Raw genomic sequence first — 13552 nt, 5'->3', positions numbered from 1 at the left:
ATCTACGCTGTGACATCTCCACTGGCACACAGCGACTTCATCAATATGATTGCTCTGGACCTCCTGGCCTCACAAGTAGTTGTCTGCTTGTCTCTTACTCAGTCATTTGGCTTAGCAGCCGCCTTTGAGCAAAACGTCTCTTCTGAAGCATTGCATAAGTACTGGTGATGCCACACCTATGCACAGGCAGCTCTTCCACATGCCACACGCCACCCGCCGTGGTTGCTCAGTGGCTATGGTGTTAGGCTGCTGAGCACGAGGTCGCGGGATCGAATCCCGGCCACGGCGGCCGCATTTCGATGGGGGCGAAATGCGAAAACACCCGTGTACTTAGATTTAGGTGCACGTTAAAGATCCCCAGGTGGTCGAAATATCTGGAGTCCTCCACTACGGCGTGCCTCATAATCAGAAAGTGGTTTTGGCACGTTAAACCCCATAATTTAAATTTAATGCCACACGCCAAGAGCCAAGTTATAGTACGAGAGGTTGACAAGATGCTTGCTAAAGACATTATTGAACTGTCATTGAGTCTGTGGGCTTCTCAGATTTTCTTGGTTAGAAAAGACAATACTCAGTGATTCTGTGTAATTATCATCATCTAAACAAAATCTCAAAGAAAGGTTTCTGCTCTTGATTTTCCTTTACCAATCTGTGCCATTAATGTCTAAAGGTTTCTGGGCCTGTGCTCCTACTTCCGCTGAAATGTGAAACATTTTTTGTATTAATTTCTCGAGATTCATTCTGGGCAATTGTCTGAAGGGTGCATGAATGTAAGTTGCATGTGGTATCCTATAGTGGCCATAGTAAAGTTGAGCACCTCATACTTGATGCCGGCCAAGTAAGCTTGTCACTTTGTTTTCGGCACAAATGGAGCACCTAACGTGCTGTGGATGGGCTGCATCGTCTGATGCGTTAGTGGACTTAGTCGCTTGCAGCGCTCTGAGACATCAGCCTGATGCTGGAATCGCGCACAGAGCGCCTGAACGCCACAATTTGCACAGTGGCACTGCGTCATCTGGGGTCTCCCCTTTTGATACAAGGTTTGTCGAGGTAGACTGTACCGTTCAAAATGATAATGCATGTGGGGGTCCATTCTGCGTGAGGTTAGTGCGGAAGGCAAGCTCTGGCTCCAGCCACACGCAGTCATTTCATAGTACTCCTGTCACTGATCTCGGGGCTGTGCGGATGTTGGGAGAGATTGTGGGGGTTCCACTCTGCATGCGGCTAGGGCTGAAGGCGAGCTCCGGATCTAGCCCCACGCAGTCGCTTTGTGTTACTCCCCAACCCGTAGTGCGGGAATCGCAGCTACGTCGGGTTCGAACGAATAAGGCAACCAGCGGCGTCAGCTGTAAGAACGTTTATTGCTACCAGCAATAAAGAACGCTGGCAGAGGGATGTCCTCTCTGTAATAGTAATAAATAGGCTGGCCTCGCTGCCCGGGATAGTCAGGCAAACGTGGTCACTCACGGGTTGCGGCAGGTACTCCAGTTCGGCAGGTTAAGGGTCCGGCCTCAGAGAGAGAGGGTCTCCTCCGGTCGCGCTGTTTTGTACCTTTTTATCTGGGCGAGGGGTATGTCCTCCTCGCCCGTCAGCTACCTGCCCGCAAGTCGGGGAGGAAGGGCGCGCGCGCGTCACGAGAGCGAGGGAGAATCGGGAGAGGGCATAGTGCGCCTCTCCCCTGTCTATGCCGGCTCTCGACGTGACGGCACGGGGAAGATGGGCCCGTGTGCTCCCCACAAGATGGAGTCAGGAGACGCAGGCGAGCACAGCAAACAGATTTTAATTTACCCAAACTCGAAATAGAAAAGTCAAAACTCAGTTGGCAAAAAATAAAACTCCACACTTGCATAGGCAAAACAATGACCTTATCCTCACCTACGTGCATCCTTAGCACGTTTTGCGTGAAATTCCAGCAACCCTGGCCTATGGCTGCATGCTAACAAAAAGGAACGCTCTTACAAAGTTCTGTGGTCGCACGTAACTCCAAGTGCGATGTGCGTCGGCTCTTGATCCCAGTCGGTGCTCCTGCCGACTTGCAAGCTTTGTTGCCGTGGCATCGACCGGCCAGCTCCTCCGTCTCGAATGTCGGTGCCCCGAACTATGTCGGTGACGTGGCACTTCGGCCTTCCTGGTTAGGCCTACCGCCAGGCTCCGCCGCTACCTCTCCGAGTGCCAACGAGAAGCCCCGGGGACTACTGTTAGTGCTGGTCTGCCGAAGAAGTGGGATCCAATTCCTGGAGTGCCCGGCAGCACCGTGGGAGGCTGCAGCAGGTCCAGGGAGCCTCGCTCGAACGTCGCCGAGGTCGATGGCCACACCCTGGATAGCCAGCGTCACGAACCAGTCTGAACCTCCATGGCTTCCGTCACCAGTGCGAAGCTGGCGCTCCAACCTTCTTGGCCCAGAGCCACGTCGATAATCCCAGCTTGGCGCCGCTTCTTCCCCGATCACACCTCCGGTCTTGCGCCTCGAGGGCTCTGCCGTTCAGACCGGTCGGCGCACATCGTCCACTTCTTTTGTTTTTGTGCCCCATGCCTCTTACATATGACAACTCCCCAATGCATAGCACGTGTAATTGCAGCTATGTTGGGTTCTGACGAATTTCTGTGAGCAGTAAGTAATACTTGCAGTTGGAAAGTCCACTCTGTAATAGGTAATAAATAGGCTTGCCTCGTTGCTTGTGATATTCGGTCAACGAGGTCACTCGCAAGCTGTGGCAGGTATCCCTTAGGTCATTGGTCCGGTTTAAGGTCGGGGAACCAGGGAGCGAGTGTCTCTCCAGTGATGCCCTTTATACCTTTTTGCCTTCACTGGAGGAATATCCTCCTCATGCTTCAAATACCTGGCCCTTTCCTGCGAGTCTGGCATAGAAGGGCACGCACGTCGCGAGAGCCGATGGAGAACCAGGAGAGGCTGTAGTGTGTCTATCCCATGTCTACTCTGGCTCTCAACACGTCCGCAATGTGCGAACATGAAAACTTGAATATGCAGCAGGAAACAGGCGTATGTGCTCTCCACATGTGACACAGACAGAGGGAATGGCAATATGGCATTGGATATTTCGTAAAGTGCAAAAGCATGTGCCAAGATCGGCTGACGAGCCCCCGAAAGGCGTATGGATGATGTTGAATATGCAGCAACGAAAATCGCACCACTTCAGCAGCCATCTATGTAACCTACACGCGTGATCTCTGGACGGAACACAGCTAATAAGCCACCTGTACGAAAATATTAGCGGCAAGCATTCTGCGACAGCTTGCGGCCTGTTATCACATTGGCCAGTGGTGAATTTGTGGTGAATGCGGTCTCGGCCATTATGCTTAATCGGTGCTGTTTAATCGGGTGTCCGCCACCAAAGTTAGTTTGGTGCCGAATCGACTCGGATGTATTCGTAGCAGCGGCACAACACTGAAAGCTGATAAACCACCTTGCAAACAAAAGAGACTGCACAAAAGGAGCATGGCACGAACTTGCTGTGGCCCCCTAGATTTCAGTATCTTTGACAGGTGGCTAATTGAGCACCGAACCTGGAAATGAAACTGCATCGACGGTGCCTGTTCATTACTGTCGGTGCTGCTTTGTGTGGAGCAGTGATCGAGTCAATTGTTGCATGGTCATTTTGTCTGTCTCATGGACTGGCCATAAACTGGCCACCTGCCGTAAAGTTGGGACAGCCCTTCTGTATTTTGAAGAAATACTTCAAAGAAAAACTTTCTATACAACAAATAAAAGAATGCCACTAAGTTCAGGTCCACTATTAAACTGGTAACCTAATTGATGGTCAATACTAATGTGCAGCACCGTGTTTTCTTGACCACAATTTGGAAACATTAAAATTTGTGAGAAGTTGTCTTATGTTCAATATGGATCGATATCCAGCTTCCTTTTCATGAATTGATTCAATGTTTGATTCGAAATCTACTACAATGCATTCCACTTATAACGATATCGAGAAAGACGAAAAATATGATCGTTGTAACCGATGATCGCTATATCTGGACTGCAATTAAAAAAAAAAATGCGGAACATACCTTTGCAGCTTCGAATTTGCTACTTGCTCTAAAGAATAGATGATGTAGAAAGTAGGCCATGAAAAACAAACTTTATTTCTAGCGCCAATGACCATGTTAAGGGTTAGGCGCGCCGAAATAGTCCGAAATCTGCACTTGCTTTTGCAGCAGCTTCAGCTACACAACCGCGGTGTGCATGGATTCCAGCTGCTGCGCGAACACTGGCAGCAATCCTTTAGCATGTATAAAATCAATTAAGGAGTATATCGACGACAGTGCATTTTGCGTGGACATCGTGGTCGAGGTCAAGGAGCGACTGTCAATCTCTTTGTCACTGTCGCTGCTGCCGTCGCCACCGTCGCACAACTTTGCCGTCTGTCGAGACAGCACACCTTCGGCGATCGCCTCGTCGGTGACCTCATCGCAGAACGAGGCAGCACTGTCTGCAGTCAAAAACTCCTCCTTCGATGCACCACCTGTGTCACCAGTAGGAACGAGCTCCCAGAGCTCGGTTATGTCAGCGGCTTCCACTGTGTTGGTCTCAGGTGTTGGTCTCGGTGGGTTGGGAAAGTTCGTCCTTGCGCACAAAGCCCGACTTTTTGAAGCAATTGTTGATGAACCACTGGTAAAGCGCCTCTTCAACATCGGCATACAAAGAGTCTCTAACCCTTTTCCACTGATCGGCATGGCCGCTGATAGCTCCTGCCTTCACAATCGCGGTGCTCCCTTTTTCAAGATAGTTGATATCGTTAACTGGGAGAGCTCATACTTCTTCACAAGGGCGCTCACCTTGAAACCGCATCGAGAGTCCTGCAAAATATCTATCTTCGTGTCAAGCGACACAGCTTTGCGCTTTGTCGGCACCATCTTCTAACTGGGTTGAACCGTTGGTTGCACGCTGCTTCGGTGGCGTCAGCCTGCTTTCGCGAGAGAGAGATGCGGGATGGGCGCCACCGCGCCACTTTGCTTGTCACTTCTTTTTTTTCTTTCTCTCTCTTTCGGAGCGACTGTGGCCGACGCGCATGAAGCAGCTAGCGCCATCTTGTGGCGCGCTGCGCCTACTCAGCTATTCTTCGGTGCGCGGGCGGGGCGGGACGCGCTGCACGGTAATGGCGGCAGATATGAACTTACGGAGATAAACATCGCCTCGTCTCGACATCCTTCGTTTCAGGGAACTAAGCAACGCAAATGTTACGATTATTTGGCACGGAAAACGCCGTCCAGACGGCAAAATTTTGATTGTTATATCCGATATGCGGTGAATAACCTATCGTTATAAATGTTTTTTTTTTTCCCCCATAGACCTAATGCATAACATGACACTCTCATGTCGACCCATCGTTATAACTGATATATCATTATATGTGGTATCATTATAAGTGGACTGCACTGTATTCGGTATTCGTGTACTCCTGCTAGAAACCATTCTGTGCTGAGCCAGTGACTGAATGTTGGCCCTAATACAAAGCCTTGTGATGCTAGATTGAAGTAAATATTGCTAGTACGGTAGTATGTCGTTGATATGTTTTTCAAGGGACCCTGGAAAAAAACGTAGCAGTAAGGAAAGGTGCAAATCGCCACAGCAGCGTCAGAAGCAGCTCTGAATGACTGCTAGCTGTTGTGTTCCGGTGCTTTTGTGAATGAAGAGGCAGACCATACTCGAAACATGCTTTATTGCATGGCAGGAACTTCACAGGACACAATGACAGCCAAAGGATACAAGGGAAAAATGCCCAGCCCAGCATTGCAGCCAGCACTTATATGCACATAGTGGGCTAGAGTGATGTGATCGCGATATGGGCTGCGTGACAGAAGGGGGAAAACGTTGTCATGCAAGTACACGTGTACAGATATGCGACATCCCCCCACACTTACTTCGGAACCACCGACATAGTCACAACAGTTTATCGCACATAGCAATCAGGTGGGTGGCGACACTGGTCCCATGCGGGCAAGAACTGTTGCACAGAGCCACTTTGGTCTCGGTCGAAACTTGCGCACCCGAACGTCATCACCCACACCAAACACTTTCTCGTCAGCGGTGGCACCTTGTCTGATGAAATTGGCGCTGGGACACTATGTTCTCGACCGAGGGTCGCACCAGGTCTAGTCTGGTCCATAGGCGCCATCCCAGGAGCAGTGGAAGGGGCTTTCCTTGTCATAGCATGAGGCATATTGCAATACATCAGAAGGAAGCCGCACTTGCTATCCTTGGATCGGTCTTGAAGAGCGCTGCCTTCAAGGTTTGGACAAAACGCTCCGCCAGTCTGTTGCTGCTTGGGCGATACAGTGCAGTCCATACATGCCTTATACCCCTTTGCTTGAGGTAGACTTGGAATTGTTCAGAGATGAACTGACTTGCGTTGTCGGACATCAGGGTTTTCGGAAGTCCAAATCTGCAGAAAAGTTTACGAATGCATGTGATGGTTGCTTCTGAAGTAGTAGTGGTCATGGGACATACTTTTGGCCACGTCGAATGAGCGTCAACTACCACCAAGTATGAGACACCTTTTATGGGACCTGCAAAATCCACGTGCAGGCGTTGCCATGGACGCGTCGGCCAGATTGAAGGATGGAGCGGTGCTTTTATTGGCAAACTGCGTGTTATTGGCAAACTGCATGTCTCGGCACATGTTTGGCTAGCCGCAGCACACCTCTTTATGTCATGATTAATATTTGGCCACCACACATAGCTTCTTGCCAACTCCATGCGCAACACTGCTGAATGTCCCTCATGCAATTCATCTCGGACAAATTGACGGAACTTTTGTGGTACCACAACACGAATTCCGAGCATGACACAACCTTGATATAAGGAAAGCTCTAGTTTGCCATAGCAAAATGGTTTCAAGTTTGCAGACACATTAGTCAGCCAGCCTGACTGAATGTGCTGTACCACTTGACGAAAAACTGGATCACGTGCAGTTTCTTCTGTGATTTGTTTACTGCCAACAAGCATGCTGTCCAAATGCAGGAGTAAAAAATTTTCTTTGGCCCTATCCATGCCAGGTTCCCGAAGTGGAAGTCGCGATAAGCAATGAGAGTCCACATCCCGAGCTGAAGGTCGATAACTGCAATTAAAAAGAATACGCAGAAAGTGTGACTGCCCAGCGCTGGAGTCTGGCAGCTGCTATCGTGGGAATGCCTGATTTGTGGCCAAATATTGTCTCAAGTAGCTTATGGTCTGTGATCAAGACGAGAACAAAGTGAAAGCAGGAGCCAGTGTTTTGACAAGTGGACTTGTCTTCTTCAAGGCTACATATGTTTTCCTTGCGACGGCATATGTAGTTGGGGTTCTTCTAAAGGGGAGAGGATGTAAGGCGGGTGGGTGCGGCAATGAGCGAAGTTGTGTTAGCGGCGAGGGTGTCGCTGACACACGCAGCACACGCACTTTGATTAGCAGCTTTGACAGCTATTGTGTGATCGACTGCTGTTTGAAACTTAAGCTGATTGTCTTCTGCAAATAGGTTGCATTGAATGTCAGCTCGAAGCAACCCACAAACAAATTTGTCCCTTAGGGCTTGATCAATAGAAGGTGCTGAACTCGCAAGTTTGTGTGAGCCTCCGTAGCTCTGCGGCATACTGAGTAGTAGTCTCTTACGGCAATTGCGAGCGGTGATAAAATTTGGCTCTTTCTCCAATAACGGACAGTTTTGGGACAAAGTGGCTTCGCAGTAACTCTAGAAATTCTTTAAAGGGCTTCTTAGTGGGAATCTCTGGAGACATGAATGAATTCAAATATGCATATGTCTTCGGTCCTATCATGCTTATCAACGTATCAGCCTTCTGCTCATCCGGGACTTTGTTAGCCTGCAAAATTTCTTGGAGCCATTCCTCGTAACTAGTCCAATCTGCAGAAGATACATTGAATGGTTCTACTTGCCCCAATTGCGACAACATGGCTGCGTTGACTTGCTGTCTTTTTGTGGCTGTATACCAGCATCCCATCCTCGTTGCCAAGACTATGTCATGTTCCGGGGCCTACGTGAACAAAGAGGCACACTGTACTTGAAATGTGCTTTATTGCATAGCAGCAACTTAACATGGCAGAATGACAGCCAAAGGATACAAGGTAAAAATGTACAGCCCATCCTTAATGTACAGCCCAAATAAGCCAGCGCTTATTTGGACGTAGTGGGCGAGAGTGATGTGATCGCGATATGGGCCACGTGACAGAAGGGGGAAAGCACACTCAAGTAAACGTGTACAGACATCTGACACAGTACAGTTATTAGACATCTCGGCACTCCTACTGTGACCAGGGACTGTGTGTGTGTGTGTGTGTGTGTGTGTGTGTGTGTGTGCGTGCGTGCATGTATATAATTAAGATACATGTATGATCTTTTGTGACAGTGGCCCCTTTCCACTCTTGATCTGCTTCACTGCACTATTTTGTATGTTTCACTGCACAGCATGACTCTATTGCAGCAAAGCTGACTAAAGAAAACCGGCAGTTATGCAGCGCAAATAAGGTCCTTGCAGGCCCCAAATTTAGACCTGCACTCGATAAATTTAGTCATGTGTTTGTGGTTCCCTGCAGTTTTTAACCAATGCACACTTTTTTTAATGCTTCTCCAACTGCTCTGTACACGTTTTCTCCCGAGGCTTGTGCAGCACCTGGCTTATGCAAGTTCGGTCACCTGTTACAACGAATCAGTTGCTTGTTTCCATCTGCACCACTAAATTTACATGATTGCTGTGTTCAAACACAACATAAGATGTGGGAACATTACAGAATGGCGACATATCAAATGAGAATATAATGCATGGAAGTCAACATCATTTAGGCCAGGTCCACGAAAATGCGACGTAGCAGCTGGGAAAATGGAACAGTGAGGAATGTATCACCTGGGTACTACTGTATATAAACCTCCGCGCTAAGTCTTGTATGCATTGTACAATGCTGAAATTATATCTGTATTGTAAAATAGGCCTGATGAGTTTCTTCTCAAGAAATGCAGTTTCCTTTGGCCCTAATCACAGATGGTGCAGTGAAACCCTGTTAATGCAAAGCTGTAAAAAAACTGAGAACTTTTCTAGATAAACATAGTTCTGAGATAAGTGAAATCATGAAGATGTACAGATCGTGCACAGCCTACATGGAGACTTTTTAGTATATCAGTAGCCACTGGCTTCCTCACAAAAGCTTAGTAAACCAGGAGCAGTATTTTCAGTCAATCACTTTAGGATATGACACTTTAGACACTTTCACATGACTTGGCACTGGCCAAGTCAGCACCTAAGGGCAACAGGATTCTTGGCACAATGCCAACAGTGTGCGTGACACTGGAAAAGTTGAGCAATTCATCCTAATGCAGGGCTTGAAGCTGTCATCCAAGGAGCTTATGACCAATTCCAGACGTGCAAGAATCTGACTGTGATAATTTCTGCAGTGTAATGAATTCTTGACAATTCCAGTTAGGGAACTGAAACAGAACTGTGGAAGAGTTAATTTGGCATACCTTCAGCAAATGCCCATAGGAGACATGATTGTTCACACCTGTTATTCAGCTTCACGTTAGCAGGTGCACATGTCCTCCAAAGTTACTGAGCACAAGCATCACAGCACACTCCGAAGACACGAAAGAAAGAGAAATTGAAGCTATTACCATGCGGCAGACTGGTCCAGATTTGTGCATCAGTGTGCCATTGATTTCACTCTTTGAGGAAGAGGTAACACATTCTTGGGAATAAAGACGATAGGTGACTTCGCTGACCATAGGTGAGCACTTATACTAAATGGATTCTTTCTTGACTTGGCACTTGAGTGCTCACTATTTTTTGTCTGCTCTTCGTGTTGTTCCACGTGTCTTGTATCGGCATGCTGATATCAGTGCATTATTGTACTTACAGCTGTCAGTTCTCACTTGTCCAAGTGTTGCATGACCTTGTGGCTCTGTAGCACATATCATAAACTTCAACATCTACAACTAACTAGCCTCAACTCTAGAGTGAAACAAGTGCTTGAGTTGTACCTGCACTGTGCTGCTGCATGTATATGCTGCCAATGTATAACCAATGTGATAGGCTCAGCATCATGGCTCATCATTTAATATTAACCATGAACAGCCATTTGCCTTTGCTTATCGTACGTATCCATTCAAGAGATTCAAACCATGCAACAGAGTCTGTTTTGACCGGCCGAGCATGAAAGGGCAAGGCTCACTTGGTGACATTGAGCTGCATTTTTGCTCACTAACGATGAGCAGGTATATTTATTTGTAGCAGAAAGAGTTTGTTTACAGGCATCGCTTTTCTAAGCCGTGTTGTCAGTTGCGCCACCAGTCCCATCAAACTTGGTCAAGTGGATGCCAGTAATACCCACCATCTCCCCGAGCAAGTTTTCAAGCAGATTGCATCGTGAAACATTGCTGAAGTGACAATGTTTGGTGGCATTCCTCCTTGCAGTGTGTGCATCTATGGGGGTGGTAACCGGCGAGAGCAGATCCAGACAGTCAACCTTGGTGTGGAGATAGTCATTGCAACCCCTGGCCGCCTCAATGATCTTGTCATGAACAACATCATCGACCTCAAATACGTCACATTTTTGGTCAGTTGTTTTCTTCTTGCACGTCTTATTTTGATTTAATTAAAGACTATTGTGTGTGGCACTCACTGAGAAGGCAGAACAGAACAAAAGATATGCATGACCAAAAAAATAAATAGAAGTATGTTTCAAATCCATTTATATTTTAGATTATTATTAGGCCTGTGCGAATAAATTTTGTGGTTTGAAGTGGAGTCAATGCAAATGGTAAAATTTAGAAGTGAATAGTTCAAATGGTTTCAAGGCTTGCATAAAACTGTGACACAGGAGGCAGAAGCTCACAGAAAAGAAAAGCATGGTTTACTTGCAAATGTGGCAACATATTGATCTCTGGAATCAGTTTATTGTAAAATTTGTTATTCAGATAATTTCACGCAAAAACGCAAGTTATTCAATACTTCCTGAAATGGCAACAGTATAGAAAACTTGCTGCTCAGGGTTGTTGTTCAGTTTACTGAAAGTTTTGTCATGGTTGAAGTTGTGTGGGAGGAAGGGCATTTAGAGATCATATAGTGCGTGTAACACATCGTCGAATTTTGCGAAGTGTGACCTTAAAGGGTCCCTGAAACAGTTTGAACAGTATTTGTGGATATGTAGGGTGCAGCTACGGCGAAACATTCGCCCCACAATTTAAGTGAAGCCTCTCATATTAAGAGAGCTTCAGATGATTACAAGTTACCCTCCTCCCTAGACATGCTTTTTGTCCTCAACTTGTTCGCCAAACGATTGGGGCTAAGCTCCGCTTTCAGTGGCTGTACGCCATGATGTGACATTGTGTCATCTACTTCCGGAGCCTCTCCAACCTCTTCGCTAGCCAGCTGGCCCCAGCGAAAGCTATCCAAGCAGCCTGGATTGCGAGCATTCTGTTGCAGCACTGAGCGTGTCCGGTATTCCGTTAAACGCAGACGAGCTGGGTGTTTCGACGGATGGGTGGAAATGTAAATTAAGCCCCTCCATACTACTACCACTGTGATGAAGGGTAAACGTGAGCGGCCTGAGTGACCTGCTCAGTGCAGCCACCTGGTGGTGCAAAGCTTAACCAGCCAAACACAGAGCTAATATTGCTGCAATCAAGTCTAAGACATTTTAAACATTTAACCCTTTGAAGGTTTTTGCCGTACATGTACGACGGCGGTTTTCTGTCCCGCAAGGTCTTAGCCGTACGGGTACAGTTCTGACCCTCCGTTTGAAATTTCGCGCCATAATGACGATGCATGCTCACCGGGAGGTGCTGCCACATCTTAGCTCTTACAAGATGCGTTCGAAATTGGTGCTACCTTCTTGGGGAGATAAACACAACTGATTGTTAGCTTCAGCGCATCGCTCAGACTGCGGCAACGCCCCTTTGGCGGTTTTGGTTTCGCCACTTGATCGCAAAGGAGGGGCGCGAAACGTCATTTTTTTCTTTGTCGGCACTCTCTTGCAGGTCGGTGGAAGTTGATTTCTATCTTGATTGCCGCTGCTCTTAGCTTGCTTATCAGCGCCGTTCGCGAGGTATTCTCGCTCTCAGTGGCAACGTGCTTTCGCGGTTTCGGTTCCACCGCGTGATCGCAATGGAGGCGCGCAAAATGGGGTTTTTCTCTTTGTTGGCACGCTCTCGCAGGGGCGGCGGAAGTTGATTTCTATCTTGATTGGCACTGCTCTTAGCTTGTTTATCACCACTGCTCACGAGGTATTCTCGCTCTCTGCGGCAACGCGCTTACGCGAGAGGGTGCCTCAGACCTCTGCCCAAGGCAGCCACACGCAGAGATGTCATGTGTGCGCCAACACAACTCCTCGCTCCAAGAGAACAGACACGCATTTTAGGTGTGCAGACTGCGATAAGGCGCTGTACGTAGACCCGTGTTTCAAGGAGTACCACGCTCGGAAATACTATTGAACATTTTGCAGTTCTGAGTGATGCCGACACCAAAATACTGTTCCTAATTATTTTTTACTAGTTATTCCCGACTTTATACATATTGTACATTCAAGATCCGCCATAAAGTAATTTGACCACCTGGGAAAGTTTTTTTCAAAATAATTCGACCCTCAAAGGGTTAAAAAGACAACGTGTTCACAACCACACTGCAGCCGAAAATTTACAGCAGCAGCAAAGTTGAATACACACAGATACTGCTATATTAGCTCTGTCTTTGTCTGGTTGAGCTGTGGGCCACCGGGTGACTGCACCCTACAGGCCTCTCATGTTTGCACCTCCATTCATCTGGCAAAACACGCAGTCCGCCTGCGCTTACTGGAATACCAGATAAGCTAAAACTCTCTATTATGCTAATAATCCTCCAGCGCAAAGTGACGGCCACAAACATGTAGATCCTGGTGCCGATCGGGTGGTTACAGCCCAATTTGCTGGTGCCACTTTGTTTGCCTGTCACCTTGCAGAGGGCCACTGTATTGCAGCTTGACATGTTGCCAGTCACTAGGTTTGCAGCCCACAAAGCAACAAGGGCGATTCATGGTCCTCGTGAAAAGAAACCGCAAGACCTACACTGACCATGTAGCTCATGTCAACAGGGGGCATCTTGTAACACAAGCCAACAACACTTGCTGTGTGCTGGAAGTGCTTGACTGTGTGACAGATTATTCTTAATATACATCATACACTTTTCAGGGACTGTGTGTGTGTGTGCGCGCGCGTGTGTGGAAACATTTTCCCACATTCCTGGGTCACTGGGTAATCCGTGGTTGAGTGGTTAGTGCATAGGGCTGCTGTACTGAGGTAACAGGGTTTGAAGCTAACCATCAGACCAACTAGGGCTACTCAGTATGTGGCATTGTGTACATATGTGCCACTCTTCAATGAACCCTTCCATGCCGACTCATGTCGGCATGGAAGAGGTTCGATTGTCGATGCGGCGCTGCGTAGGCACCACTGTTCGAAGAAACTGTAGTGCCCCTTGCCTCGGGCCCGGGCCATAGGCCACAACTCGCTCCGCGTGCGGCGCCCGTCAAGGAGGAGGAAGTTAGTTCCCAGCCATGCAGCGTGGGCAGCACGAT

At 47.8% G+C, this 13552-nt stretch overlaps 1 protein-coding gene across 4 annotated transcripts in view; it reads left to right on the top strand.

Moving 5' to 3' along the window:
• LOC126527421 (probable ATP-dependent RNA helicase DDX43) overlaps positions 1-13552 on the top strand; it is a 269054-nt gene that overhangs the window by 153662 nt on the left and 101840 nt on the right. For all 4 annotated transcript variants that reach the window (XM_055068441.1, XM_050175254.2, XM_050175255.2 and 1 more), the window contains one exon: positions 10417-10558. In XM_055068441.1, the coding sequence (XP_054924416.1) occupies positions 10417-10558 (142 nt within the window). The remainder of the gene's footprint in view (positions 1-10416; positions 10559-13552) is intronic.

Source organism: Dermacentor andersoni, chromosome 9, assembly GCF_023375885.2.
Source record: "Dermacentor andersoni chromosome 9, qqDerAnde1_hic_scaffold, whole genome shotgun sequence".
NCBI lineage: Eukaryota > Metazoa > Arthropoda > Arachnida > Ixodida > Ixodidae > Dermacentor > Dermacentor andersoni.
The sequence above is the reverse complement of the archived record's forward strand: the minus strand, read 5'-3'. Positions and strand labels throughout refer to the sequence as shown.